Source organism: Neolamprologus brichardi, chromosome 17, assembly GCF_056152115.1.
Source record: "Neolamprologus brichardi isolate AB-2024 chromosome 17, ASM5615211v1, whole genome shotgun sequence".
In the NCBI taxonomy this organism is placed as follows: domain Eukaryota; kingdom Metazoa; phylum Chordata; class Actinopteri; order Cichliformes; family Cichlidae; genus Neolamprologus; species Neolamprologus brichardi.
In genome coordinates this window covers 8,783,648-8,809,364 of record NC_142120.1, presented here as the reverse complement: position 1 = coordinate 8,809,364, position 25,717 = coordinate 8,783,648, and the positions used below count along the sequence as shown (strand labels likewise).

General features: G+C 39.1%; 2 protein-coding genes across 5 annotated transcripts; one reads left to right on the top strand and one right to left on the bottom strand.

Annotated features, from left to right (window-relative positions):
• Window positions 1–3,450: 3,450 nt before the first annotated feature.
• Window positions 3,451–10,762, bottom strand: LOC102789442 (tetraspanin-8-like). Its single transcript, XM_006780639.2, has 9 exons — window positions 10,575–10,762; window positions 7,637–7,702; window positions 7,216–7,332; window positions 7,031–7,105; window positions 6,864–6,947; window positions 6,086–6,175; window positions 5,445–5,516; window positions 5,230–5,313; window positions 3,451–4,811 (listed from the first exon to the last, which is right to left on the bottom strand). The coding sequence occupies exons 1-9, from the start codon at window positions 10,632–10,634 to the stop codon at window positions 4,677–4,679; spliced, it is 783 nt and encodes a 260-aa protein (XP_006780702.1). The 5' UTR covers window positions 10,635–10,762; the 3' UTR covers window positions 3,451–4,676.
• Window positions 10,763–14,488: 3,726 nt separating this feature from the next.
• Window positions 14,489–20,603, top strand: pus7l (pseudouridine synthase 7 like). 4 transcript variants are annotated; one of them, XM_035906632.2, is made up of 11 exons: window positions 14,491–14,558; window positions 14,660–14,689; window positions 15,100–15,926; window positions 16,305–16,464; window positions 16,630–16,849; window positions 17,552–17,650; window positions 17,787–17,868; window positions 18,206–18,371; window positions 18,786–18,912; window positions 19,865–19,898; window positions 20,016–20,603. In XM_035906632.2, the coding sequence occupies exons 3-11, from the start codon at window positions 15,137–15,139 to the stop codon at window positions 20,327–20,329; spliced, it is 1,992 nt and encodes a 663-aa protein (XP_035762525.1). In that variant the 5' UTR covers window positions 14,491–14,558; window positions 14,660–14,689; window positions 15,100–15,136; the 3' UTR covers window positions 20,330–20,603. The 4 variants fall into 4 exon arrangements, with proteins under 4 accessions (XP_087687037.1, XP_035762525.1, XP_006780701.1 ...); XM_006780638.3 differs by having other exon boundaries at window positions 19,865–19,918; XM_087830911.1 differs by having other exon boundaries at window positions 14,489–14,689; window positions 19,865–19,918.
• The last annotated feature ends 5,114 nt before the right edge of the window (window positions 20,604–25,717 follow it).

Genomic DNA, 25,717 nt, shown 5'->3' with positions numbered 1-25,717 from the left:
CCTAATCAAAGAACATTTCATAAGTCCGTTTAATTTCATTGCCCAATGAGAGCTGGAATAAACATATCCTGACAGTTACAGTTGAGCACACTTCAGTTAAATCTTGAAACAGTAGAGTAAGATAGAAATAGATTCATCTTTGCATAGACAAAAGCAGATACCGCCTGTGTTCAGTCCATCATATTAAAAAGGAAACTATAACATGCTCCATGTGCTCTTGCATCCACTTCTAAATTGTTGTCAAGCAGCCCGGTAACAGAAACGTCTCTAATGTAGACATGTACAGTGTAGTGTACGCATTAAATGACCATAAAGGAAACACTAACATCTATGTAAAACTAAAATTGCTCCCTATGTGGGGAGCAATTCCACAGGTATGAAGCCTTTTGTTCTGTTTGTTCTGACTGTATTTAAAACAGGGCTGTGCTGTCCATCTTCAAAAGCTGGTATCTCTTGGTGGCGGTAGTGGCTATATTAATTATTGTTAATTATAATTATTATATTCTTAGAGTTTTCTCTTTCTCTTACATTTAAAATAACCACACTACGGATGGATACTGTCAGAAGGAACATTTATGTGGATGACTGTTTAAAATCTGTTGCTTCACAAGAAGAGGCACATCTCAATCCCAAAGGAAAGGAGAGCAAAGGAAATCAAGGGTCTGGATTTGGATCAATTTCCAATTGAGAGAGCACTGTGTTAGTTCAAGTTCAGAAACTCTCCGCAGGATCGTCCACCAAATAGAAGGGGCATTTTGTCTGTGATCGGCTCACTGCATGATCCTTTGGGAATCTTGTCTCCCTTCAGTATGCCAGCTAAACTGTTGCTACAAGAACTTTTGTTGACAAAATTTGAAGTCGGACGAAGTTATTCCCCACTCTCCCTCTAAGGGGGGGCGTGATTGGGTGGAGGAGCTCCAGCTGATTTAGTGGAATGCTTTCTTAAACCAAGTTCCACTGGAAGACCAGATAAAGCACAACTTCATCATTTTTCTGACGCAAGTCCAGATGGTTATGGGATAGTGTCATATTTAAAACTGGAAATGAATAACATCTCAAATGTTGCCTTTAACCTGGGAAAAGCTCGAGTTATTTCTTTTAAGCAAACTACAATTCCCAGACTGGAATTGACAGCTTCAGTTCTTGCAGTTTGAGTGAACTAACTTCTGCAAAAAGAGTTGCAGGAAAAGTTTGAAAAATCTGTTTCTTTGAACTGATAGTACAACAGTACTGAAATACATCTCCAAGGAAGCCAGAAGATTTAATACCTTAGCTGCAAATAGAATTTCTGTTGTTCAAGAAGCAACAGATGTGAATAAGTGGAGATATGTTTCCTCTAAGGAGAACCATGCAGACGACGCATCCAGAGGCATGAAAGCTGAGGATTTTCTCAAATGTAGGAGATGGATAAATAGGCCAGATTTCTTTTCCAAGTCAGAGGAGGAATGGCCTAAAATGGATGTGGATCACAGTGCAATTCCTGCAGATGACCCAGAGGTCACAAAGAACCTGACAGTGAGCGTTTTTTTGCGAAGGAATCACAAGATGCTACAAACTGTCTGATTCATTACTTCTCATCTTGGACAAAACTTCAAATCTCAGTAGCCTGGTTTTAAAGCTGAAAGAGACCTTGGTGTTGCTGGGACGAAAGAGGAAAGAGTTTGTTGCTGCAGATCTGAATGAAAATGATCTGGAAAGTCAAAAGAAAGAAATGGAAACAAGAATGGGAAAAACTTAAGACCACCCCGAAGAAAGAAAATCTGACTCAAGAAGGTTTGGCCAAAGCAGAACAAGCTGTTATTCAGCATGCACAACAACAGAAATGTAATACTGAAATGGCTTTAATAAGTAATGGCGTCAAAGCAGTCTCCAAGGGAAGTTCTCCCTACAAGCTCGACCCAGCATTGGATGCAGGGGAATAAATGTGTTAACATTGATTTAAGGCATATCCGTCAAAAGTTGGCACATGCAGGAAGAGCGTACGTCCTGTCAAAACTAAGAGAAAAAGACTGGATGGTGAATGCAAATTCGGCTGCCAAGAAAATAATCTCGTTGTATCATGTGTAGATGCAACAAAGGAAAGTTTGTTGAACAAAAGATGGCGCAGAGGGAGTCCTGCCAGACACGGCTCCGTTCACAAATGTTGGAGTGGTCTACTTTGGGCCTATAATGACAAAGTCTCTTAGTGCAGTACATCTGGAAATTGCATAAACACTCAGTTAAGACTGCTGTACAAATGCTGTCTGGAGGTTCATCTGTAGACAAGGCCCAGTTTTGTCCATCAGATCTGATAATGCTAAAAATTTTGTTGGTGCAAATTGAGAGCTGAAAGAGAGCTTGGCTGAGCTGAACCATGCTAAAATTCAAAACGCTTTTATTCAGGATGGCATCAAAGGGAACTTTAATGTCCTGGCAGCATCTCACCAAAGTGATGTGTGGGAGCGTCTCATTCATTCCATAAGGAGTGTTTTAGTCTCAGTTCTCAAAAAACAAGCTTTGGAAGATGAAGGCCTCCAAACAGTCCTCTGTGAAGCTGAAGCTATATTGAACAACAGACCCTTTACCAGAGTTTGCAATGACTCAATGATCTTGAAGCACTCGCACCCAATTATTTGTTGCTGCTGATAAACAAACCAATTTTGCCACCAGGAGTGTTTGATCAACGTGATCTTCATGCTAGGAAAAGGTGGAAATGGGTACAGTACATGGCAAAGCTGTTCTGGAAAAGATGGCTTTCTAAAGACATACCTCTGATGCAAGAAAGACAAAAATAGCAGGGGACTAAAAGATGTCTTATACCTGGAGATATTGTGTTGATTGCAGATGCTACAGAGACCTGTGTTTTGGAAAGGCCAGTGGCAAAACTTCTTTTGCTACTGGAAGCATCGTCTTGAAGAAGTAACATCATCAATGAAGATTAAGGACATGCCGGAGGGAATAGCTCCTTTTTTAAAGAATTTTGAAGTAACTGTGATTGTATGCACAATTAGGGGCCAGAGTGTTGGAGCCATTTATTCTTTATTTTTATTATTTTGAAATTTGTTTATCTTTGTAAGTCAGCCAGGATGAACTGTAGGGCCATTTTCTGTAAGTACTAGGACTAGTATAGGACCAGCATGCACTGGGGTGGGCCTATTTTTTTATTTTTTTTACGAGAGCAGAAGCAACAGGAAACAGTAAAAACTGATTTTTGTTTATTGCTTGCCAAACTCAATAAATTAACCATAAAACGCAACGTTCACGTTTTGGACATTGGACTTTTTTTTTTGCCTGTGTGTAAGATATCACCACAGTGCAGCAGTGGCTTGTGGATTTTAAATTGTTGAATGTTTGTTTGGACAAACAATGGAATCGTCACTACAAAAGGTTTTCTTAAGATATATAAAACATATGTGTTGCAACAAACACACAAAGACATGTGAAACACGAGAGGGGGCTTTTTAAAAAAAATAGTGTAGAGACTTTTTTAGTTTAATCAGTGCCATCATATCAATCATTTTTACAATTAGAATTCATCTAAAATGTCTTTTAAAAAATCCTGTGGAACAGGTCAAAATTGAGTGATCATTTTACTTAATTAGTTATTTAGTAATTAGTATTGTTAGTTTATGAAAGCTGTAGCCATTAAGAAGTGGGCTTGTAACCTAATGGTTGCATAACTTGATAAATCATTACTGGTTTCATCATTTCACTTGATTTCATGTCAAATTTAAGTTTACAAAACAAAACAAAACCAAGCTATATGAAGGGAATATAAAATGTTTTATTACACAATGAAAAACAGTCTTTCGAAGTTTTCTAAAATGTTCCCACAAACCTGGGGAACAAGAATCAATACATAACTGTGGTTTACACAGTTAGAGGTGTAAGCTGTATATTTTCCTTTTGTCCTTTCATTTATTAGCGCTTTGGGGTCCTTAGGGACTAGTAAAGCGCTATACAAATACAGGCCATTTACCATGTATGCAGTGGATGAAGGATGTGGGATGTGCCACAGCAAGGCTAAGGAAGGAAACTGGATTGAAGGATTTTTTTTTTCTTTAGCAGCTGATCTAAATACGGAGCAATGAAAAAAAAAGGCACTTTATACTGAGCCCCAGTCTTATCAAATATGAGAGTATTAAAAAGCTTTGAATGGAAAAAAAAAGTCAGAGTTAAAGAAAAATGAAAAGCTACCAAACTACAAAATATCAGTTAAGCTTTAATCCACCCATACTATTCATAAGTGCTTTTTTTGCTGAACACATTAGCTTTAAACTCTGAATTTTTACTTAGTTTCTTGCTTGCCGGTGCTAAAAATCACAGATCAGAGGTACTAGATTACACTCCATGTTGGTGCAGAATTACCACCAGTCTCTAAACACAGAGCTCAAAGGCGCAAAGCAGTTAACACACTCTGTCAGTTATCATATCCCTCTTGGTTATACTGGATAGAAATATTTATCAAAAAAGGAACATAGTCTTTCACAGTTCTGTTTTTTGTGGCACAGCCCAAATTTACAGCTCATTAGGGATTACATAGTGAATAGAAAATACCCTTAACAAAGAAGTTCAAAATACACTTGCATGGTATGATATAGTCAATATATCCAATCATCATAACGTCTTCTATTAATCCCATTGCTTCCGAGGTTTGCCTTAGCTTTGCTTAACATGCTGAATCAGAAACAAAGAAATCAGGAGTGGTCTGAAACCTCTGTGAGGGTGGTGTAGTTGCCTGCTTTTGCCTCTGCACTGTAGACCACTGCAGGGGTGTCTTTCTTCCGATCGAGCTGGCACAAGATGGCTATACACAATACTGCTGACAATATCTAAAACAGAATCAAACAGAGGTGGTTTATTTTACTTCCTGTTCATCTTTTTATTATTTCTTGAGTTGCTTTGAGTCCACCTGCAATTTTAGAAAGAGGCTGAGATAGAGCAGAATAGTCAAAGAAAATAAAAAGGCAAGTTTGCCAGCGCAGCAAAAACAGATGCTCGCTTTCATTCAGTTTTCAAAACTGTAGTTAGCAACTGCATAGGAAGATTTCAGGATGGAAAAGAGTTTTTGAAACCCTATGACTGAAAATATTAGTGAAAGACGAATTTTAAGGGAAAAATTAAGACTTTGTACAAATGGGATCACCTAAGCAAAACTCCTGTAACATTTCTGTCAACAGCCATGCACGCTTTGTAAAGATCACATCAAAGGAGCTATAACCATGAGAGCCACAGACTGATTGTACTCACCCACAAAAACATGACTCCCAGTGTTACGCCCAACACAATCCTGATCAGTCTCATTATGACCTCGATGAAGTATGGAAGGCATCCCTAAAACAAGTAAAGGATTAATGAGATAAATCGATGTAAATGGAAACAAAGTTCATAACAGCTTATAGAGTTTACACATGTACCTGTACTTGAAAAAAAAAGATCATTTCTAATGAGAATGCCTTTAATACCTTTTCATAAATCATAATAGGCTCGTCACCGTTCTGGCTGTTAAAGAGGCTGCTGTTTCTAGGAGCCGCCACCTGGAAAACACAGAAATTATAATTGTGCATGAAGTGTATGCACACCCAGACAACGTGTAGTTTTTAAAATGTGATGATATTTGTGTGTCAAAGCTTTTAAAACATGCTTTTTTAACTGACTGCAGTCATTTTCAAGCATATTTGCAAATAACTGGTGTCTTATTTTTAATGCAGACAGACTGCCAACATGCTGCAAACAATCGAAACTCCTCTGCAATGTGTTTATTTTAGTGCTGTCAGCGTTAATCTCGATAAAATGATGTTAACGCCATTACCGCATTAACGCGGCAAAGTTAGTAATAGTTAATTGACATATTATCACAAATGCCAGCTTGACCCCACTGAGTCAAAATCTTAATGACGTTTTATCGCTGACTTGATGCACTAAAGTTGCTTTACCGTCTGCAAATGGTTTGGTTGCACCACAGTCTCCAACCACTGCTTTCCCAAGTGTTACTGTAGCACAAAGGAGCCTGGTGGTGCTACTTTGGGAGGAAGTTGGGCTTTGTAAATGAAAATTTATTGAAAAATGTTTTTAACCGTGTAGGCATGTTAGCTTTCACACTTACACATGGATTAGTGGACTTGTCGGTGCATAGGCAGGAATTTGGGATGTTGAACTTCCAGTCCCGGTAGCTCTCCAGTCCGCAACACTCCAACTGAGATGGAAGTCAGAGAAGAAAATAAAGAGACAACTGCAAAACAACCATCTCCTAATCCCTTCTACAAACAGTTAAGTCTGACCAAACAGCATCTGATCTGTGCTGCTGAAAACTGTATCAGTCATGCCAGGACAGTCTGGTTGTACTTTTGGAAAAATATGTCCGTCACAAACAAGAAATTTATGAGTGTTATCTTTCTTTTGTTTTAAGTTGCTAATATTATAAGATGAGCATATGCCTAGCATCCAGTTAAGTTGTGTATCAGCATTGTTTAGTTATGCCATTAGCCTTACATATTATATGTGAGCTCTGTTTTTAGTTAGTTTTGTTTGATCACCTCGGAAACTACTTGGAACTGCAATTCTACAAGATTATACTTACAAAAACTGGCACGGGCTATCCATTATCGTTGCTCACAAACATCTCTATGACCTCATCGGCTAATATTTCCTTGTGCCGTGTTTACACTACTGGCTGCAAGTAATTTTCAGTATAAGCTGGCAATATGAAGCCTCAAATTGACACTGCAAAATTTTGTTATCTGAAAAACCTTAAATTCATTTACTCATTAATGGGTTATGAAGCTAGATGAATAGCACACACAAACACACACACACACACACACACACACACTACAAACACATGCACATCTTCACTCACAACTTCACAACACAAGGTTACCTACTTCTGTCTGTATATCATCGAGGAATTCAGTAGCATTAACCAGGGGTAAAAGGCTCAGGTAGTGCTTCTTCACATCTTGACGTTCCTGCGCAACAAAAGCAAAGTAATATACAAACAGTTAAAAAACATTTCTGTATCTTCTAATGTGGAAAGGCACTTTGGTAATACCTGAGATTGTGAAGCCAGTCCTTGAATATTAAGCACCAACATGAGTAGACTACTCAGAATAATTCCAACTGCATACTGACAAACAGAAACACACACACACAGAAATAAGGATCCATTTGTTTTTGTTATAAATTGTATTTTATTACAGCTACCAAGATTCTTGTCTTCTTTTTTTCTTTACCCACCACTATTAGAGCCCACCGTATCTCTTTCCAGACACCGATTGCGCCAAAGATGGTCAAGAGAATAATTACCGCAGCAATAACATACATAACATGTATGACTGCAATCTCGTGTTCTGCCTGTGGAGAAAAAACAAAGACGCAGGTTGAGAGTGAGCAAGGGTGTAACCTGACTTCAGTGCCCCATGCAGATGTCAAATGATGATGTCATTAAGAATACTACAGGAAAAGAAAACACGTACACGCTGGCATTTGTCTGACAACGGCTGCATAATATTTGCTTACCTATTTTGCCACTAATATAGAAATTGCTGCTGAGAAACATGAGCTATATATGTGTTGTCGTACATATAATATGACATTGTTAAATCGCACACACATTCATGTGTCATAATGCAAGGTTCTATAAATATACATTTTATACCTCTTCCTGTTGGTGTAAGTGTCCATGGCTAAAAAGACTGAATCCCAGCAGCAACAAACTGATTATCTGTAAAAACAGTAAGAGACAGTTCAACACTTTCAGGGCTGTAACAGGCAGAGGGAGAAACGCTAAGGTTACCGAAAGTCATCAATGACTTCTCCTCATCCAAAAACAAATTGTGTACAAATGAAAGTATTAATTCTGCTTATTAGAATTAAATAATAGGCATTTAAATATTTAAACATTTACTATGCTTTACATTAATGATCTTGAATAGGTTATGTTACACCTGATCAAAATAATAATGAAAATATGAAAACATAAGCTAGAAAAAAGATATTTTTTTGTAGTAAAAAGATGTAATGATTACTAAACCCCCTATACAAAACCCTTTTTTCAAACACTCAATATGTTGGTTAGCAAACTGTAACGTGGTACATAAGCTTTTGTGAACTTAACAACACTGACGTAAGCACTGTTGTATCAGATGAACTGCAAAACATGACATATTACACACAAATGAAGAAAAAATGCAGAAGCACTTTGTGGGAAACTAAGTCCACTCTTACTGCTTACACAGGAATCAATATGTCAAAGTGGAAAGACATCAGCTATGTGATTGCTGGTGCTCATTAGTCTGGTAATGCTTATACGATCACTTCCAAACTATTTTAGTCCATTTGTTCTACAGAGAGAAGGAGTGGACGTCTAAGGAATTCAATCCAGGGTCTGGCCTTGCAACACACAAATACAGGAGCTAAATATCAGATGCTACACGGTTCAGTTTGATGTTCAGGTTCAGAAAATGGAAGGGATGTCAGGAGAAAAGCCTCTTCTCTCTAACAAGAACATGCCAGCACAGCTTAGGTTTGTACGTTTGCATCTGACCAAACCATAAGACTTCTGGAACAATGTCTTTTTGGACCGACAAGACCAAAGTGGAGCTATATGGCCATAATACACAATGCCACACTACAGCAAACTCAGCACAAACATATCCACTGTCAAGCACGGTAATGGAAGGGTGATGATTTGGGCTTATTTTGTAAAGGCAGGACCTGGACACTGTACAGTTTGTCAGTCAGTCATGAACTCTTATCTCAAAATATTCTGCAGTCAAATTTGAGGACACGTCTGAATGTTAACACTTGGCCAAAACAGGGTCGTGAAACAGGACGTTCATTCAACAGAACGACTTCAAAAACAAAGAATGAAGGTGTTGTAAATGCCCCATCAAAGTCGATATCTGAACTCATTTGAAATGCTGTGGCAGACTAAGATAGTAATCTCCTAAAGGAGGGTGACAACCTGATAAAGTCATACATGAAACAATTACTTCAAATTAGCTGCTCCTTTTTTTGCACACAACAAATAGAGGGTACACCTGGTTTTTACCATGACTGTGCTTGTGCTTGCATGTCTTCAAGTAAAGTTTTAGCATTTCTTCAAATAAGGTCATAGAACTGTTCCTAACTATTGTGATGTCTGCATTTTCCCCCAAAATATGCAAGAAAAAAAAGATAGCCTGGGAGCTGGAACTGGTTTGAACAAATCCATTTATAAGATCTCTCACTTAACAGGGGTAACGCCTAAATACCAGCAAGATACTTAATCCACCCCTTGAGTATTGATCCATAATTGACTTATGTTGTTACAAGAACTGGAAGCCTAAGAGCTCATTATGTAGATGCTCATTATGGCATCTACATAATGAGCTCAGGGCATGAAATGAAACTTGATAATTATGCTACTTTCCAGCAAAACCATTGACCCAAAGCGCAGATCTGAGACAATCAAAGTACACTTGGTGGGATGTACTTCTGAACCATCTTGGTTCTTGGACTATGGTTTGGTTTAAAGAAAGTGCTGACATCTGTTAAACCCAACAATATTTGTTAAATAGAATCATTTGAATTTCAAGAATGTGTTGACTAATAACTACAATGAAGAGTATAACTACTGAAGAAGTTAATCCAGCTTTACACTGTTATGTTAATCTGATAAGTAGCTCACCCTGTACATTTGTTTACCCTTTTGACGTTTGGCATCAGCTCTTATAGGCTCGTGCTAATCTTAGTGAAGTATTGCACAATGTGTTTCTTTTGTAACAGCTCTGGGCTAAATCATGCGTTGGTAAACCACTGTAAATCAGTAAATACAAAGCAAGTGATGAGACACATAGTGACAGCTAAACCATGAGGGACAAGCTGTATTAGCGGGAAAAACATGTTGCATAATCCACTTCCCCTCAACTGTGCACTTCCCCTCAACTGTGGGAATGATGAGAAGAATAAGGTGGGAGAAGGAGAAGAGGGAGTTAATAGGTTGGGGAAACCTGAGCATCACCTGCCACTTAATCAGGTTTGGTGGGTCCCAGATGTTGTGCCAAGATGGCGATGCTGGCACATAGTCTGTTTTCTACAGTCATCAATGTCATGTTGCTGACTATGTGGCAAGAGTGGGCCACATTTGCACCGTACATTTGTCACTCCTGTTTTTGTTCTGTTTTTTCCTCTTCATTTAACAAACAAACAAGGAATTTATGACATCACATTTTGGATTTTTGGAAACATTATGCGCTGTTTGTTTTCATACTTAAAAAAAAAAGGAAAACCAATGATGACATCACATAAGACTACAAGCATTATAGTACACGTAATTGTTTAATACAGCCCCTAATTTAATTGTTATTTAACAATCTTACCGTTTCCTGGACACTGTTGTTTTCCCGTCTCGCTAATTATTCCAATGTGTTTCGAATAAATAAAACAAAAATTTAAAAAAGGGCCTCCTACAACCTTCATTGGCAACTCGATTGAGTAAAACTGAAAAGGGTTTAACTGCAGCACCTGGATAATGTAGATTTTTACGCATAGCACGAGGAGGGTCTCAACATCTGCACCTAAACAATCTTTTAGCCCTTCGTAACCATACTCACCGCGATCAGACTTATCACGACAATGAAAGTCCGTTTCAGCCACACATTCGCTCTTCCCATGTTTGGGTCTTCTGGTGTCGCTCCACGAGTGACTGTGTCCCTCAAAAGTGATAGTTTGTGTGCCCGTAAAGAAATAAATCTACTTTTAAAGAAGCGAGACCCGTTAAAGTCCCTCCCCGCTAGACTGCGCTCCCCACCTGGAAATAATGGTGAGAATGTGGGTGGGTGGAGTCTTATTCTCCAGCTCATGAAGTTGCTAAACCCTGTTAATTTAAAGCCTGAAACATGAAATCATTGAAGAAAATTCTTATTTATTTTTTGCAAAATAGAGTGTTTTGTTAACCTTAATACGAAATAAAAAACACTATTCATTTGCAAATCTGTGTTTAAATTTGCAACATAATTTATATGGGGTCCCCTAATAACGTAGAAGCCACAAAATTTAAATATGATGCAATTGACTTTAATCCCTAAACTCACGTGACTGCTAAGTAACATATTTATTACCAATATGATCAATATTTATGAGCACGAAAAACACAAGATCATACATGGATGGGGTGTCATATTAACAGGAGTGTCAAGTTTTGGAAAATGTGAAAGAGGACATAAATTTTGAAATGTATTTTAATTAGTTTTACAGCTTTTCCAACAGATAAAGACTCCCTCTATGGGCATTCCCATTGAAAACCATTGACGTTGTGCTTCTTTTTCTTATATTAAGATCTCTCATTGATTAAATCTGTAGTTGAATTTCTCTACACTGACAGAAAAGGGAGATACACCCGTCTGGCCCACATGAGATCAAAATTAGCTATATGTGATGTACTTGGGAAATATGACCGCAAATGGAGTGGGAGTGTGTGGGTTTTTTGTTTGTTTTTTTTTGTTTGTTTTTTTACTTTGTCTGACATGTTTCCTGCAACAAGTTCTTGATATAGGAAGTGCATTTTCCAAAGTAGCTCACACATACAGCAAAACACAGAAGTGGCAATGACAGTGGCTTCAGCTCAATTCTCTAATGACATTTACAAAGCAGAGAGCATTAGGTGCATTAATGATCATATACAGAATTGTCTATCTGTGATGAAAAGACAGTTAATGTAGTATTTTTAATCTGTTAAATGACTTCATTCTGCTTCAATATGTTTTGTTTTGGGTTTTTTCCCCCTACTTCAGCACTTCATTTTCTTTATTTTCCTCTATTTTGCTGTATAGCATTTTGTGACTGATTCTCTGTACACAGTGCTTTTTAAATAAACTTTATTTACTTACCTTAACTTTCAGTAACATATCTGCAACATTTCATTGCACAAGTCATCACAGAATATGCTAAATAGTTCATCTAACTGTCAAAATGTGCTGAGCCCACAGCTGTAAGTGACTGATAAGTCAAGATACATTAAGCTGCAGAGTTACAGCATTGGGTGAACACAGAAAATGCGCTGATAAACACTGTACAGCCTGTACAGAAGAGGAGATATATATATATATATATATATATATATATATATATATATATATATATATATATATATATATATATATATATATATAGTAATGTTTGAACTTTTGAACATAGACATTTAAAAATATTAAAAAAGAATGTAAACAAACTTGTTAACAAACTGAGTCAAAGGGTTTCAAAATATTGTTTCGATATCTACAACTGTTATTGACAAATTGAGTCAAAACCATTTCTGGTTTTGACTGTTTCACTGTTTATTTTGCAGATGTATTTGCATGTTTTGCGGGGGGACTTTAAAAAAAAAGAGACAGAGAGAGAGAAAAGGATTGGTAGCGTATCCTAATATTTTCCATTGAAAAGAAGAGGAAAAGCTTGACAAACTTGACAATAACAAAGATGGGAGGGGACTGACAGGAAGAGAGATCACACAGAAGAATGTAAAATTAACATTGGGGAGTTGCATCAGATCCTTGTTTTCCTCTTTGTGCGCCTCTGTGACAGCTCGGCACAGTCCTCCTCAATAAAAGCCTTTTTGTCTGCTGGTGTCTCGGAAGAACAGATTGTTAGAAACTCTGTCACATGACCCCCTCACTGGAGTCCTGCGTGCATGTACAAACACACAGTCACACCATATGTCTATGCAACTCACACAATTTCACCCACACACATTATGTGCACTGCTGCAATGTTATTAATCACTACATTCTTTCTCACAGAGGCTCATTCCAGAGGAAAATATTTCCTGATGGACTACAGAAACATCTGGAGAGTATAATCAACACGCTCATCACACTCTGCTGGCAAGAGTATGGACCCTTATCGTAAGATTTTTCTGTCCAGTATTTCCAGTACACATTCAAAACATCTTTGGCACACATTCAAACTGTGTGACGGAAAGGCACAGAGCCATTCTACTGAACAGAGGATATTGGTGGGTGGAAAAGTACAAAGGGTCAAAACCCCCAAAATAGTGCACCCTTTTATTCCTTTGGTGTAAATTTTGAAAGAAAAAAAATTCCTTTGCCTTTTTAAAATTAGGGTTACACTGAATGTCTAGTTATTATTATTTTTTCTATTGCATACATGATGTGGTTTACTCATTCACTTTGCCAGTGAAAAGTTGTTAGTTTGAGTCAAGCCAGAAACACAAATTCCAGCTAGGAGTACACGAGCTAGTATAATGACTGTTACAAGTCTGGATAGAGGAGGGAGGACTGCATGAAGAAGGGCATCTGGGGTAAAAATGCTGCCAAGTCAAACATGTGGAGCTACCCGCTGTGATGTCCCCTTCTAACAAGGGAGCAGCTGAAAGTAGCTTAAAAAAGTTTAAACAATACAGGTTTTGCATATGTTATTAATAAGATCTGTATATGCTTATGAATGAACACAAGACCTTGTCAGTCTTACAACATGTTGAAATAAGATTCTGATCTTCTGAAATCCATCACTGAAGTAGTTCTGTATTTTGAATTTTGCATTTATGAGAAGACAGAGTGATTCTCCCAATGTCACCATTGTTTTTGGAATCTTTCATCTTTATAAGGAACATTTGCACTGTGGCTACTCAGCAGCTCACCCTGAAACATAATGAAGGATTCCTATACAGCCATGTGAATCTTTACAGAAAAGCACACCTAAATCACTGACTGACTTTTCAGACAGATAACACTTTATGAGGGCATCCTTAGTTGTAAGTAATACCCCCCTTAAAGAAATATGCATTCAGGACCGAAGGGGGTCTCTCTCTCTCTCTCTCTCTAAAACATGTGCAGATAGACTGATGTGTAATAATATCTGTCTTGTACTGATGTTATTGTACTGAGCTACCAAGTGTTTCTTGGTAAGAGTGAATATTTGATTTTGGATCCTTACTGGATGCATGACCTGGCAGGAATACACCCAACTAGTTGTTCCAAAGGCTCTAATGTTGCCACACAATTGCCTCACATTTCTTAATAGTTCCTTCACGAAGCAAGAGTTCCATTTAATTTTTTAAACTGGTGTGGACCAACAGCTCTCTAGGTTTTCTCATGGTATTTCAAAGTTGTTTTTTTCGGTGGCTGATGAACTGACTATTTTATTTTTAGTGAAGCCACAGTGACAGGACTCATTCAAACACTAAAAAAAGGATGTTACTCGAGTGACGAACCCTTACTTACGTCATTAAACCACGTGTAAAAATCCTCTAAAAAATGATGTTTACTGAACAAAAAAAAAACAAAACTTCCCCCTAAGCAAGAATGTTAATAAGAATAAGAATAAATGTATGTTGCACTTATAAATAAACATTTTTGTGTATGTTGATCATTCATGTCTCTAAGGTTTCAAATATGGCCCAGAGGTCAGAACCATCTGCCCATAACCCTCCTACTAGGGGTCCACATCTGGGTTCTGCGTTGCCCTTACCTGCCTGTCTCTTTAAGAAAAGTCATATGATGGTCACATGACCCGGAAGAATACCGAAGTCATTCAGCGTGGTTGTGTTTACAGGCGTGTTGTTTACTTGGCGCCTGCAGGTTTGTGCTGTAAATAAACCGTTAATTTACGATAATTAATCCATTAGACGTTTATATTATCATTCAAAGAATAGTAACGTAACCTGCTTTCTTTTGTATAGCAGCCACAGCTCTCTGCTATCAATGTCGAGGTAGGTTTATGTGAAGGATTTAGGTTTACTCGAAATAGACGGATTGCTTTGCTCTCAGTAAAATAACTTACACGGAAATAAATCGCCGATAGAATTCTGCCATTATTTTTAATGGTGTGCGGCGACACTAGCAGGCTTAAAATCCGACTCAAATCTCGTTTGTCATGTATTAGCATCTCTTCGTATTTCGCACAGGTGTGTTACAGATGTTGTAAAAATCTCAAGTAAGCAAAAAAACATTACTGCCGTACGTTTTTAACGTTTCCCGATTTGCATGTATCCTCTCATTTTGAAATTGTCCTCATTTTCATTGAATTTTGCTTTATAACAATGACACGGTATGACATGTGTCTTCAGTTACATTGAAGCAGGTTTTGATAACGTTTTATTTCTGCCTCTTTTACCCTCAGGAGTAAGTAAAAACATCTCTTTTTAGATATATTGATCATGAAGCAGGTTAGTGAGGCTGTGAATGTTCCTGCATGCTTCATATCAAACCATGAAGGCTTTCTTGGAAGCATCAAAAACTTCATTGAGGATTTTGTGGTGACTGAAATAGATATCTATGGACAGCATGTTAACACAGCAGCAGCCACACAGACACCGGGCTGTGCCTCTTCAGTTGGAAATGACAGAACCAATGCAGAATATAAAGAGGACAGTCATTCTTCAGCCTCACAGGATGCTGATGTCCCTCTGGATTGGGGGGTACACGACCCACTCCCTAGTCTAGGGAGTTTAGATTTAGGTGTGATTTTAGGTCAGTCGGTCAGTGAGGAGCTCGAGCAGTTTGTGTTAACTCTCAGAGATAAAAATCCACCTGAGCTGGAGCTTTCCCTTGGTTCCTTTGCTGACAAACACCAGAGAGCCAGCGTCCACCGAGCTGTCAGACACCGCTTCCCTTTTCTCATGACTGTCACCATTCAGCCTGAGATCAGGGTGAGGGAGGACCCAGACTACAGAGAGCTCTCCCAGCTTGTTAAGGAGGATGAGGCTGAGGACTTTTTCAGGTTTATAGATGCCAAAGTGAGAGGTTCGTCCTATACGTTTGGACCTGATGACAATAAGGAGCACAGGACGGCAGTCCATCACTTCCTGAATCGAAGGTTCGGGAAACTGGTGGAGACTAAAAGCTTCAATGACCAGGGGAGGACATCGATCTCAGTTAGGCTGAGGGAGCGAGGGAGGCCAAAGAAGCGAACAGCGGAGGAACGTAAAGATGATGAAGTTTACACTGGTAAGGCATAGCATTGCATGTTATTGATCATTTATCATCTGAAATATAAAATGTAAAAAACAGGAGAAAACCCCAAGGTTAATGCTTTAGATCAAATTACCTACTTTAAGTAAACAAATAAATAATATAGAAAAAGCTGAAGAAGAATGAAGAATTTTAACTATAAATAAAATAATTATGGCAGCTTTATTATCACAGTAATTGTGATTTGAATCGGTCAAAGCAGGAGAAAAAGACAGGAAAACTCTTAGTGAGAAGGGCAGGATGACACAGGTTAAGAAAATGAAAATGAATGATGGTTTAAAAAAAATCAGATTTCCCGTAGGGAACATTTTCAAATGTGATAAAAATATAGATGTTTTTTGCGTGTTTTTCCAGCGTTCACTCTGTGTAAGGAAAACCTTGAGACTCTGGAGGCCATCAGCTACATGGCAGCAGCTCTCGGGGTCCTGCCATCTGATTTCACCTATGCTGGGATCAAGGATAAGAGAGCAATCACCTACCAGTCCATGGTGGTAAAGAAGGTCTCACCTCAACGGTACTGCTGTGTTTCTTTCATGCATTTTGAGTATATATATATATATATTTTTTTTTTTCTTTCTTTTTCTTATTTACAAATCATGGGATAAAAGCACCAAAAGTTGTGTTATGTTAGAGTTCTTCTTGTAATACTATTTATATATTTTGCATTTTGTGTGACTAGGTTGAAAGAGAAGAATGCAGAGTTTCAGAACAGAGGGATCCGCGTGTTTCAGGTGCGTTCTGTCAGCGAGCCTCTCCGGCTCGGACGACTGCAGGGGAATCACTTCGACCTGGTTGTCCGGGACCTGAGACCACACGGTGCTGGTGACACACACTCCTCTGGCGGAGACGTGCACACACGGCTGGCAGCACTGGTGAAAGAAGCAGTGGAGAATGTTAAGGTATATTTTGAATTTTAGGTTTTCTGCAATCCTGTGGTAAAAGCTCATGCCAGGAACCAGGCTTTCTTTAATGTTTTATTAAAAAAACTTTTTTTTATTGGATAGTGACAAGCTTAAAAAGGCACCTAACTTAAATAGTGAACCAGTGTTGTGTCTGCACTTGCACAGCTTGGCATAGAATACATTTTGAATGGTATACAAAAACTCTTCATTTGTTAAAGTTTATTTAGTTGATTCTAATAATGCAAAGATATCACAGTTTGACCAACAAGGTGATTCTCAAAGAGCTATTAGCTAAAAACCTGGTATACCTCAGTGTAGTCCTCCAAAATTTGAGGAAAGTGAACAAATAGAGGAAAAAAATTAAAAAAAAAACCCTCACTGCAGCAGAAAAACAGTATCTGAACGTCATGTCCTTTAAAAATAGGAGGGGGAAAAAATCCGGCAAAGGCCTGACACAGTACTTGAGAGATTCATCTGGCCCTTCATCTGCTATTCACTGAAGCCTCATCAGAAAAGGTCTCAGTGGAAGGCTGTCAAGAAGCCACAGCTGAAATTAGTCCTCGACTAATCATGTCTTTCCTGATAGAGTTTTAAAATATGTCTGCTCAGTAGCAAGTGGTTTTGTTGGTCCAGAATGTCTGCTTCATACAAGCTACATAGCCACCACCACACAGTGACCTCTGATGTTTTTCACTGTAGGCCAGAGGCTTTGTCAACTACTACGGACCACAGAGGTTTGGGAGCGGACAGAGCGTTCAGTCTGATCGAGTAGGACTAGCTCTACTGAAAGAGGATATGGTGAGCGTTTGAGACACTCGCTATGTATTCAAGATGATAATACTGTTGGTTACGGTCATATAGAGCTAATCCACGATCGGCATTGCTCAGTGAAAACAGCACATTGTTGAGTTACTGTATGTAATGTGTGTGTCAGGTGAGTGCTGTACGTCTCTTCTTCACTCCAGAGGAAGGCGATGATCCTCAGAGTCATGCAAAGAGACACTTCCTCCAAACAGGTTTGTTTTAGTTTTATGGGAGTTTTTTCTTCTTTCAGAAACTTCTAAAATGAGAACTATTCTTTGCTGAATCTGAGGGTTTTTTTGATGAACAGTGTGATGATCTGTTCCTCTATTTTTGAAAGTTGGCTGAAATTCATCATCCATGTTTGGCTAAAACCTTATGATTTTGTAATGTCAGCGTCTGCTATTCTAGTGAATTCATGTCACTTTTCAGAAACCAAGTTTTGTGTTTTTTAAAACTGAATTAACGTCATGCAAATGCTTTTTTTAGAATTTGCAATTTCAGTATGTTTTGTCGTTTTATTTTTCTGTCTTTCACCCTTCTCCACTCCAGATAACGCTAAGGAGTCCTTAGCTTTGATGCCGTTGTCCAAGCCCAGGGAGCGGTTGATGCTGCGGGCCCTGAACCGCTACGGTACAGGTCCTGATGGATGTGACCAAGCCTGGCTCAGCCTGCCACACAGCATGAGAATTTTCTACCCTCACGCTTACTGTAGCAGGTCAGCTGCAAGGAGAATCTACCCATCCATTCATTATCTTAACTGCTTCTCCTGTTCAGGGTTGCGGGGGAGCTGAAGCCTGTCTCATCTGTCATAGGGCACAAGGCGGGGCACGTCTTTGACTATTTTTTATGATAATAAATTTTTTTTTTTAAAAGTAACACAAACAGGTTTGACAGATAGCGATATTTAAAAAAATTGTTGTGTATTCATTTATTTATTAAAGCTGGTTTCCATTATAGGTGAGGGAGATAAATTGGCCTTAGGTGTAGCCCAAATAAGTGGTTTCTTTTATTTATTAGGAAACTAAATTAAATGTTATATAAAAACCAAACAGTGTTATTAATAACATGCCATCCCAGTGCTTTAGATCTTTAATTTGAAAAATTATGTCGATGTTCTTGTGGTTGTCAGAGTTTGGAACGAGGCGGCGGCACACAGGCTAACTACAATGGGTCACAGTGTCCGAAGAGGTGACCTGGTGTGGTTACGACAAGGTCAAAACAAAATAGAAGATGCTAGAGAAACCAGCATGGCTCAGGTAAGAAGGCAGATAAAACAGGAAAAGGAGATCTTTTAAAAGGGATAACTGATTAAAAAGATAGCTCAGGCGTAATTAGGATAGCTTTGTGTTATAATCAGAGCAAACACTTTTCCAGGCTTTGTGACTTTGTTGCATCTGTGACAGACATTATCACAGAAGTACAGGAACCAGCTTGTTGACTTCATCGTGGACCTAAATGCTAGAATTGTAGTTCCCGCATTCGTTTTCACACATTTACCAGATCCTTGAATCTTAAACTTGGTACAGTCATGTGTGCTGCGTCCTGCATGCTACCCAGGCAGTGCCCACCGCTTAAACCACACAGTATTTCCAGTACAAGCACATCTAAAGCTGAGTGTTTCCTCCCGTGTGTTCACATGTTCATGCAAGCATGAGCTTAAGTTTTGTCTTATTTTTCAAAGTAAAGTTTGCACAGGCCAAACAGAAAAGGAGGAGATAAAGGAGGAGTGGCATTTAAGAATCCAAGCTGGAGAAATGAAAGCATAATCTTGGCCTGAAACTGCAAAGCTGGGGTTAGAATGGGGGGTGAGAACAACACAAAGTATATCAGCAAACAGCACGTTAAAATTTTTTATCAATTAATTATTTATTGTTTCTATTTGTTTCCTTTTAGTGAGGTAAACTACCCTTTTTAGTGTGCATGAAAGGACAGAATAGAGGTGAAAACTGTGGTTACTTCCTTTTTTTTCTGCTTGTTGAGGCTGTGATTTACAACAGTAACTTTGTTATGGTTTCACTTACTGTACTTTTGCTGCTGCTGCAGTCCAGAAATACCTCCTGGTAATTTCAACAGTAAATAGGATTATTTAGTGACACATTTATTTGTGCTCTTTTGGTCACAGGACACATTTTCGATGTGAGGACACGTTGTTACTTTTTTCAAACACCCTGTCAGTGCCACTAACTTTGTGTTTGTGCCTTCTTCTAGATCCATGTGGTGACAGATAAAGAGGAGCAAGAGGGTATCTATAAACTAGAACAAGTAGGGAGTGTTTGGAGCTATTTGTGTCTCTGACAAATGCTGTTTTTTGTACACTACAGTAACACTACAGTTGCTACTTGTTACATTGTTCTGCCAGGTTGTGTTACCGATGCCAGGAAACACTGTGAAGTATCCAGAAAATGCCATGGGAACTTGGTACCGAGAGAGGCTGGTCAGAGATGGACTGGAAGATTGCCGCTTCAGAGTCAGCAGCCTCAAACTGAACCTGCCTGGCTGCTACCGCCCCCTGCTGGCAGTGCCGCACAACCTCAGGTATCAGCTGCAGAGAGCAGCCAGCAGAGAGGGTGGAAGAACGATGGCAGGTTCGGAGTCGCTCACCCTCACGTTAAACTTCGACTTGGACTCCTCGTGCTATGCTACCATCTGCCTCAGAGAGATCATGAAGTGTGACCCCTGAAGGTTAAAGGAGGACATAGCTGTTGTATTTGTTTGAAGGAGAAGAAAACAGCTTTTCTACAATACTTTGTACTTTCATTGACCGTTATTATGTTACTAGTAGTCTTTTAGTTTGTTGTTGAAGACCGTAAGTATAAAGAAAAATCATGTTATGCAGTTCAAAAAGCATAATGAAAGGAGGCCACTGCCAAATGTGAACAAATGTATATGTAAAAGAATTCATGCAGTATGTTTCTCGTGCCATAAATAAATCCTGTAAAACAACAAAGTTTCTGATTTTTTAAAAAAAAAAATCTTTATTTTCATTCAGAATGTTTAAGTTTGAAATCTTAAAAACACAATTTGAGTGGGTTCAACTCCTCACTCTCCATCTTAAAGATAATAAAGCATTGACCTAAAATTTCAGAAATTAACTGCAATCTTAACTGAGTCCACTTAAAATGTGCATGTGATTTTTTTTAAAAAAAAGAGAGACCAATAACCTTTGACCCTCACAAAGGTGCATCAAATCCAACTTTTTTGATCCTATGCGACCCATATCCAATCATGGTATGACAGTGTGAACAGCACAAATCCGATATTTTCAAATCCGATCTGGGTCACTTTTGTATGTGGTACTGAATCCAATACGTATCTGATGTTTTAGAAAGCGACTGCTGTTTCAATGGTCATGTCGATTTAAATCCATCTTTTACGTCACTGACACAAGACAGATGGCAATTAGAGCCGGAGAAGGGCACAAGAAGACATTGTGAACGCTTCCTGGCCATCCACTGAAACTGTTGGGAAGACAATGTTGGAGAAACGTGAACATTTTATTTGTACTGTATAATCTGCAGATTCTGGCAGAAATCTGCAACTATCCTTTGAAGCACGGTTCCTCTAAAACAGCAATAAGGATAATTATTAGGCCATATGTAAATAACAAAATAACTTAAAGCAAAATTGGGAAACGTAAAGTCCGAAACAAGTCTGTATATCAAGGGCCATCAGTCAAACAATACTGTTTGGTCTGGGTCTAAACAGAGCACGTTGTGTGTGACGTCTTCTTTTGCGCATGCGGGCCGCTTTGAGGATTCACACTAGAGCGGATTTGATCAAAAAATTGGAATTGAGCATTAAGACCTGCAGTTTGAACGTAGCCAAAGAGGTTCCAGAGCCTCTGTTGGGAGCATTTTGCTGGCATGATTGGAGTCTGCTTTTTCCCTTCTCCCCAGTTGTCGTTTTAAAGTTGTTTTGCAGGTGGACTCCATCTCCCTGTTCTCTTCTTATCCCGGCTTATGTAGCATTTAGATTACACGACTGCCATTCTGATTGCTCAGCAAGGCATATCAATATGTGCTATCACAAGAATATTTAAAGTGTCTCCCAGCATAGTCACCAACATTGAGTGAGGAGAGCAGGACAGGGTCATTGAAAAGCATTAACCCACTGCCAGAGCCCTGAAAATGACCTCCAGTGTACCTGTCAGAAATGGACTCGAATAGTATGAGGTGAGGTGGCAACATCTGGCAGTTACCTGTGCTCACAGCTCAGCACCATACAGATCAACTGACTTTCACCAAAGAACACCGGGACTGGCAGGTCTGCCACTGATGCCCTATTCTCTTCACAGATAAGAGCAAGTTCACACTGAGCACATGTAACAGTCCTGAAAGAGTCTGGAGACATTGTGGTAAATGTTTTGCTGCTTGCAAGATCATCCAGTATGACCAGTTAGGAAATGGGTCACCGATGGTCTGGTGAAGAATATTCTTAGAGCAACACGCAGATCTCCACATCCATGTTAGACCTTATGCTAGTGACATGGGGTTGGCATTACTCTGCACCAGAAAGAGACGCTCATGGATAACTGATGTATTGATGCCAATGAACCACCGTCACATTTGGTAAACCTGAATCCAGCTGAGGCAAATTGGGCCACAGACGCTTACGGATGCACTCATCCAGGTCTGAAAGGAGATTCCCCAGGACACCATCCACTGTCTCATCAGAAGCATGCCTAAACATGATCTCACGCTGCCAATAGTGACAAGCACACTAGCAATAAGCAAGAGTAGAGGAAGGATAAGGAACGAGCACTGATCTGTGGCCACCACCTGTGAAACCATTTCCTTTCTGGGGCTTATCTTGTTGTTGCTTCTCCACCTGTTATCACTTTGATGAAATGGATTTGCAAAGGTTTATGCTTCCTAACTAGAAAGATTTAAATTTAACAGACTTTATGTTACGTCACTGATTATCAAGCGTTACCTTATTTCTTATTTATTTTTTTAAAGAAGTGCGAATAAATAAATCTTTCATGGGGGTTTGAAATGTATTCTTCCAAATTATCTAGATGCTTTAAAAAATTGATTAAATCACAGTAAGTGATATCCTCTCCTAGACTAGCCTTGATGGGCAGCTGGGGCTCAGGAGGCTCAGGGGGTTTTATACCAGTCAAAAGATTTATGGTTCAATCTCCAGCTCCTACCCAAGCATGCCCATGCCCAAGCATCCTTGGTGATGAATGCTGATAGATTCATCATAATGTGAGTGTGTGAATGTTATATAATGTGCTTAGGCATAGAATAAAAAGCACTGAGTGCGTAGTTGGGTGAATCAGACTTGCACTAGAAAGCACTTTGACCGCTCAGTTAAAAAGTGCTCTATTAATACCAGTCCTTTTAGATTGTTCTCTTATTTATAGACTGACAAGGCAACGTGTTGGAATGATGCAGCTATCCATTTTTTCACCATTGGATTTAATCTGCATATGGCTTGTTTCCTATTAAGATACTCATATTTCCATTTGGAACACTGGCATGAATTTATTACACTGTGACACGGATACCACCAGATGGCGAAAACACACCATATTAGTCAAGCAAACGTCACAGGTACTCCTAGTGGTGTGGTGTCACACAGTAAAGTGGTTTAAACTACTTTGTAGAGTATGAACATTTATGCTCCTTAAGTGTTCACCAGTTTACTATTTTCCAAACTGGTATTATGCTCATTATCTTATCTGTGAGAACAGCAGCTGCCCCGCATAACTAAAAGGTTAATGATAATGTTTAGGATTTCAGTGCACTCCTTTTCTGTGACTGAATCCAGCCCTCCAGTTCACATGATCCCCTCTCGTTTAAACATAGAGCGGTGGACCAGTGAGAGAGCCATTTTAAGAACCAATAAAAAGCATAATGAAGGATAAAACTCGGGTGTAATTACGTTGCTAAGGGGCAGCTTTCGATCTGGATTAAAACGGAGCCAGCATTGCCTCGTGTGACTAATTTATGGAATTTTGATTAGAATGTTTACAGACACCAGCATATGAAACCAATCTCATGAATAACTCATGCTGGCCATACCTCTGAGCTATTCTTAATAGCTATCACTGTAAGTAATATGGAAAAGCGACTGCCTGTATGTTGTTAAAGGTGGGTTCTGACACGCAGGCTGTCATCGAACCATCGCACTGCTTGATAAAATATCTGCCTGTAAGCTAAACTGTCTGGTAAAGAAATACATCAGCACTAATGAGTTTCTTAACTTGTTGAAGATTTTTGTGGCATGCTTGCACAGCACACAGACTACATCCTACAGTACTGAACATTCTGTTAAATGCCACAGGTGTACTCTGGGTATCAAATGTTTTTAGGTCACTGTTATATATTGATATTTTGTCATTTTCAGTCTTAAACCAAGACTCTTAAACAAAGAGTCTTATCAGTGGCTAAACCTTAAGACCTACCCATCCAATCCATCTTCCACCAATCAAAATCCAAAGAGCAAAATAACTAAAATCACCATCTCAAAACTACTAAACTAATGATATAAGCTTAAACGTTTAATTTTCCATTGATCCAACAAGGTGCCGGAAACATTCCTCAGAGATTTTGCTCCACATTGACACAAACAGTTGTGGAAGATTTGTGGGCTACGCATCCATTATGGGAATCTCCCATTCCACCACATCCCATAGGTGTTCTCTTGGATTGGGATCTGGGAGACCGTAGAGGTCATTTGACTCCCATGAACTCACTGTCATGTTTAAAGAACCAATCTGAGATGAGCTTTGCTATCCTGCTAGAAGCAACCATTAGAAGATACACTGTGATCATAAAGAGGTGGGCATGGTTAGCAACAACACTCGAGTTGGCTGTGGTGTTTAAACAATGCACAGTTGGCATTACAGCGCCCGAAGTGTGCCAAGAAAACGTCTGCACAGCATCACACCACTACGTCTAGCCGGAACCGTTGATACAAGGCAGGATGGAGCCATGCTTGCATGTTCTTTTCTGACCCTACCATCCTAATGTGGCAGCAGAAATTAAGATTAATCTGATTGTTTTTCCAGTTTTCTACTGTTCAATTCAACTGTAGCCTTAGTTTCTTCTTGTTCGTAGATATCAGGAGTGGCACCCAGTGTGATCTGCTGCTGTAGCCTATCTGCTCCAAGGTGTGACCTTACACTCTTCTGCATACCTTGGTTGTAATCGGTATGGAAGGTGTGGCCATTCTCCTCTGACCTCTGATATCAACCATTTTCACCCAGAGAACTGCAGCTCATTGGAAATTTTGCCTTTTTGAGACTATTTGCTGTAATCCTAGACACAGTTGTGTGGGAAAATCCCAGTAGATGACCAGTTTCTAAAATGCTTAGTCTGCCTGGCACCGACAAGCACACCGCAAAGTCTTGACCATGTCTACATGCCTAAATCCACTGCTGTGTTGCTTTGATGTGATTGGCTAATTGCATATTTGCATTAACATGCTGTCTTAATTTACAATGAATATAATATTTTATTATACCAGATATTTGGCTGCTTTTAATATTTTGAGCGTCAGAAGTATCATTGCTCACAGTAATAAACAGTTTTTACATAGAGTACTTTGAAATGTTTTGCTTTACACTAACATTTAGCTCACTTGCAGTTTAAAACCAGTGCCGAGTAGTATCACTCTACATTATAGGCAAAGAGTGACTGACACACGGGATGAGTGACTTCTCCTCACTCTCGGGCTAATTCGCAATCCAGCCGGCTGTGGAGAAATGTTGACCCACTTCTGCAGCAAAGATGACAAATTTACTACACATCTCACTAGCTGAAAGGCCTGAGAATGACATTTAGCACTGATATAGTCTGACGTTTTTCCCCTCACAAAGAGAGATGGAGGAAAGGCTGTGAAAGACACCATCAAATGAGGAAGCACTGTATATCACTCTTAATTTTCCTAGTTTTGAAATTTGGTTGTTTCTTACTCAGTCGTCAATAATACATGTTTATGCCATTTCTGGTAGTGGTTTGGAAGCTCCTGTAGTTACTGAGGAGGAGGAAGCCTTATATGACAAAAGGAAGGAATGCTGGATGAACAATGAAAGAAGTAAGGAAAGCAAGC

Coding starts and splice junctions, on each gene's coding strand:
- LOC102789442 (XM_006780639.2), bottom strand. CDS start 10,634: ATGGGAAGAGCGAATGTGTGGCTGAAACGGACTTTCATTGTCGTGATA. Junction 7,703..10,574: donor TCGTGATAAGTCTGATCGCG/GTGAGTATGGTT, acceptor CTGTTTTTACAG/ATAATCAGTTTGTTGCTGCT. Junction 7,333..7,636: donor ACTTACACCAACAGGAAGAG/GTATAAAATGTA, acceptor TTTTCTCCACAG/GCAGAACACGAGATTGCAGT.
- pus7l (XM_087830911.1), top strand. CDS start 15,137: ATGAAGCAGGTTAGTGAGGCTGTGAATGTTCCTGCATGCTTCATATCA. Junction 17,869..18,205: donor GAGACACTTCCTCCAAACAG/GTTTGTTTTAGT, acceptor TCTCCACTCCAG/ATAACGCTAAGGAGTCCTTA. Junction 19,919..20,015: donor GTATCTATAAACTAGAACAA/GTAGGGAGTGTT, acceptor TTGTTCTGCCAG/GTTGTGTTACCGATGCCAGG.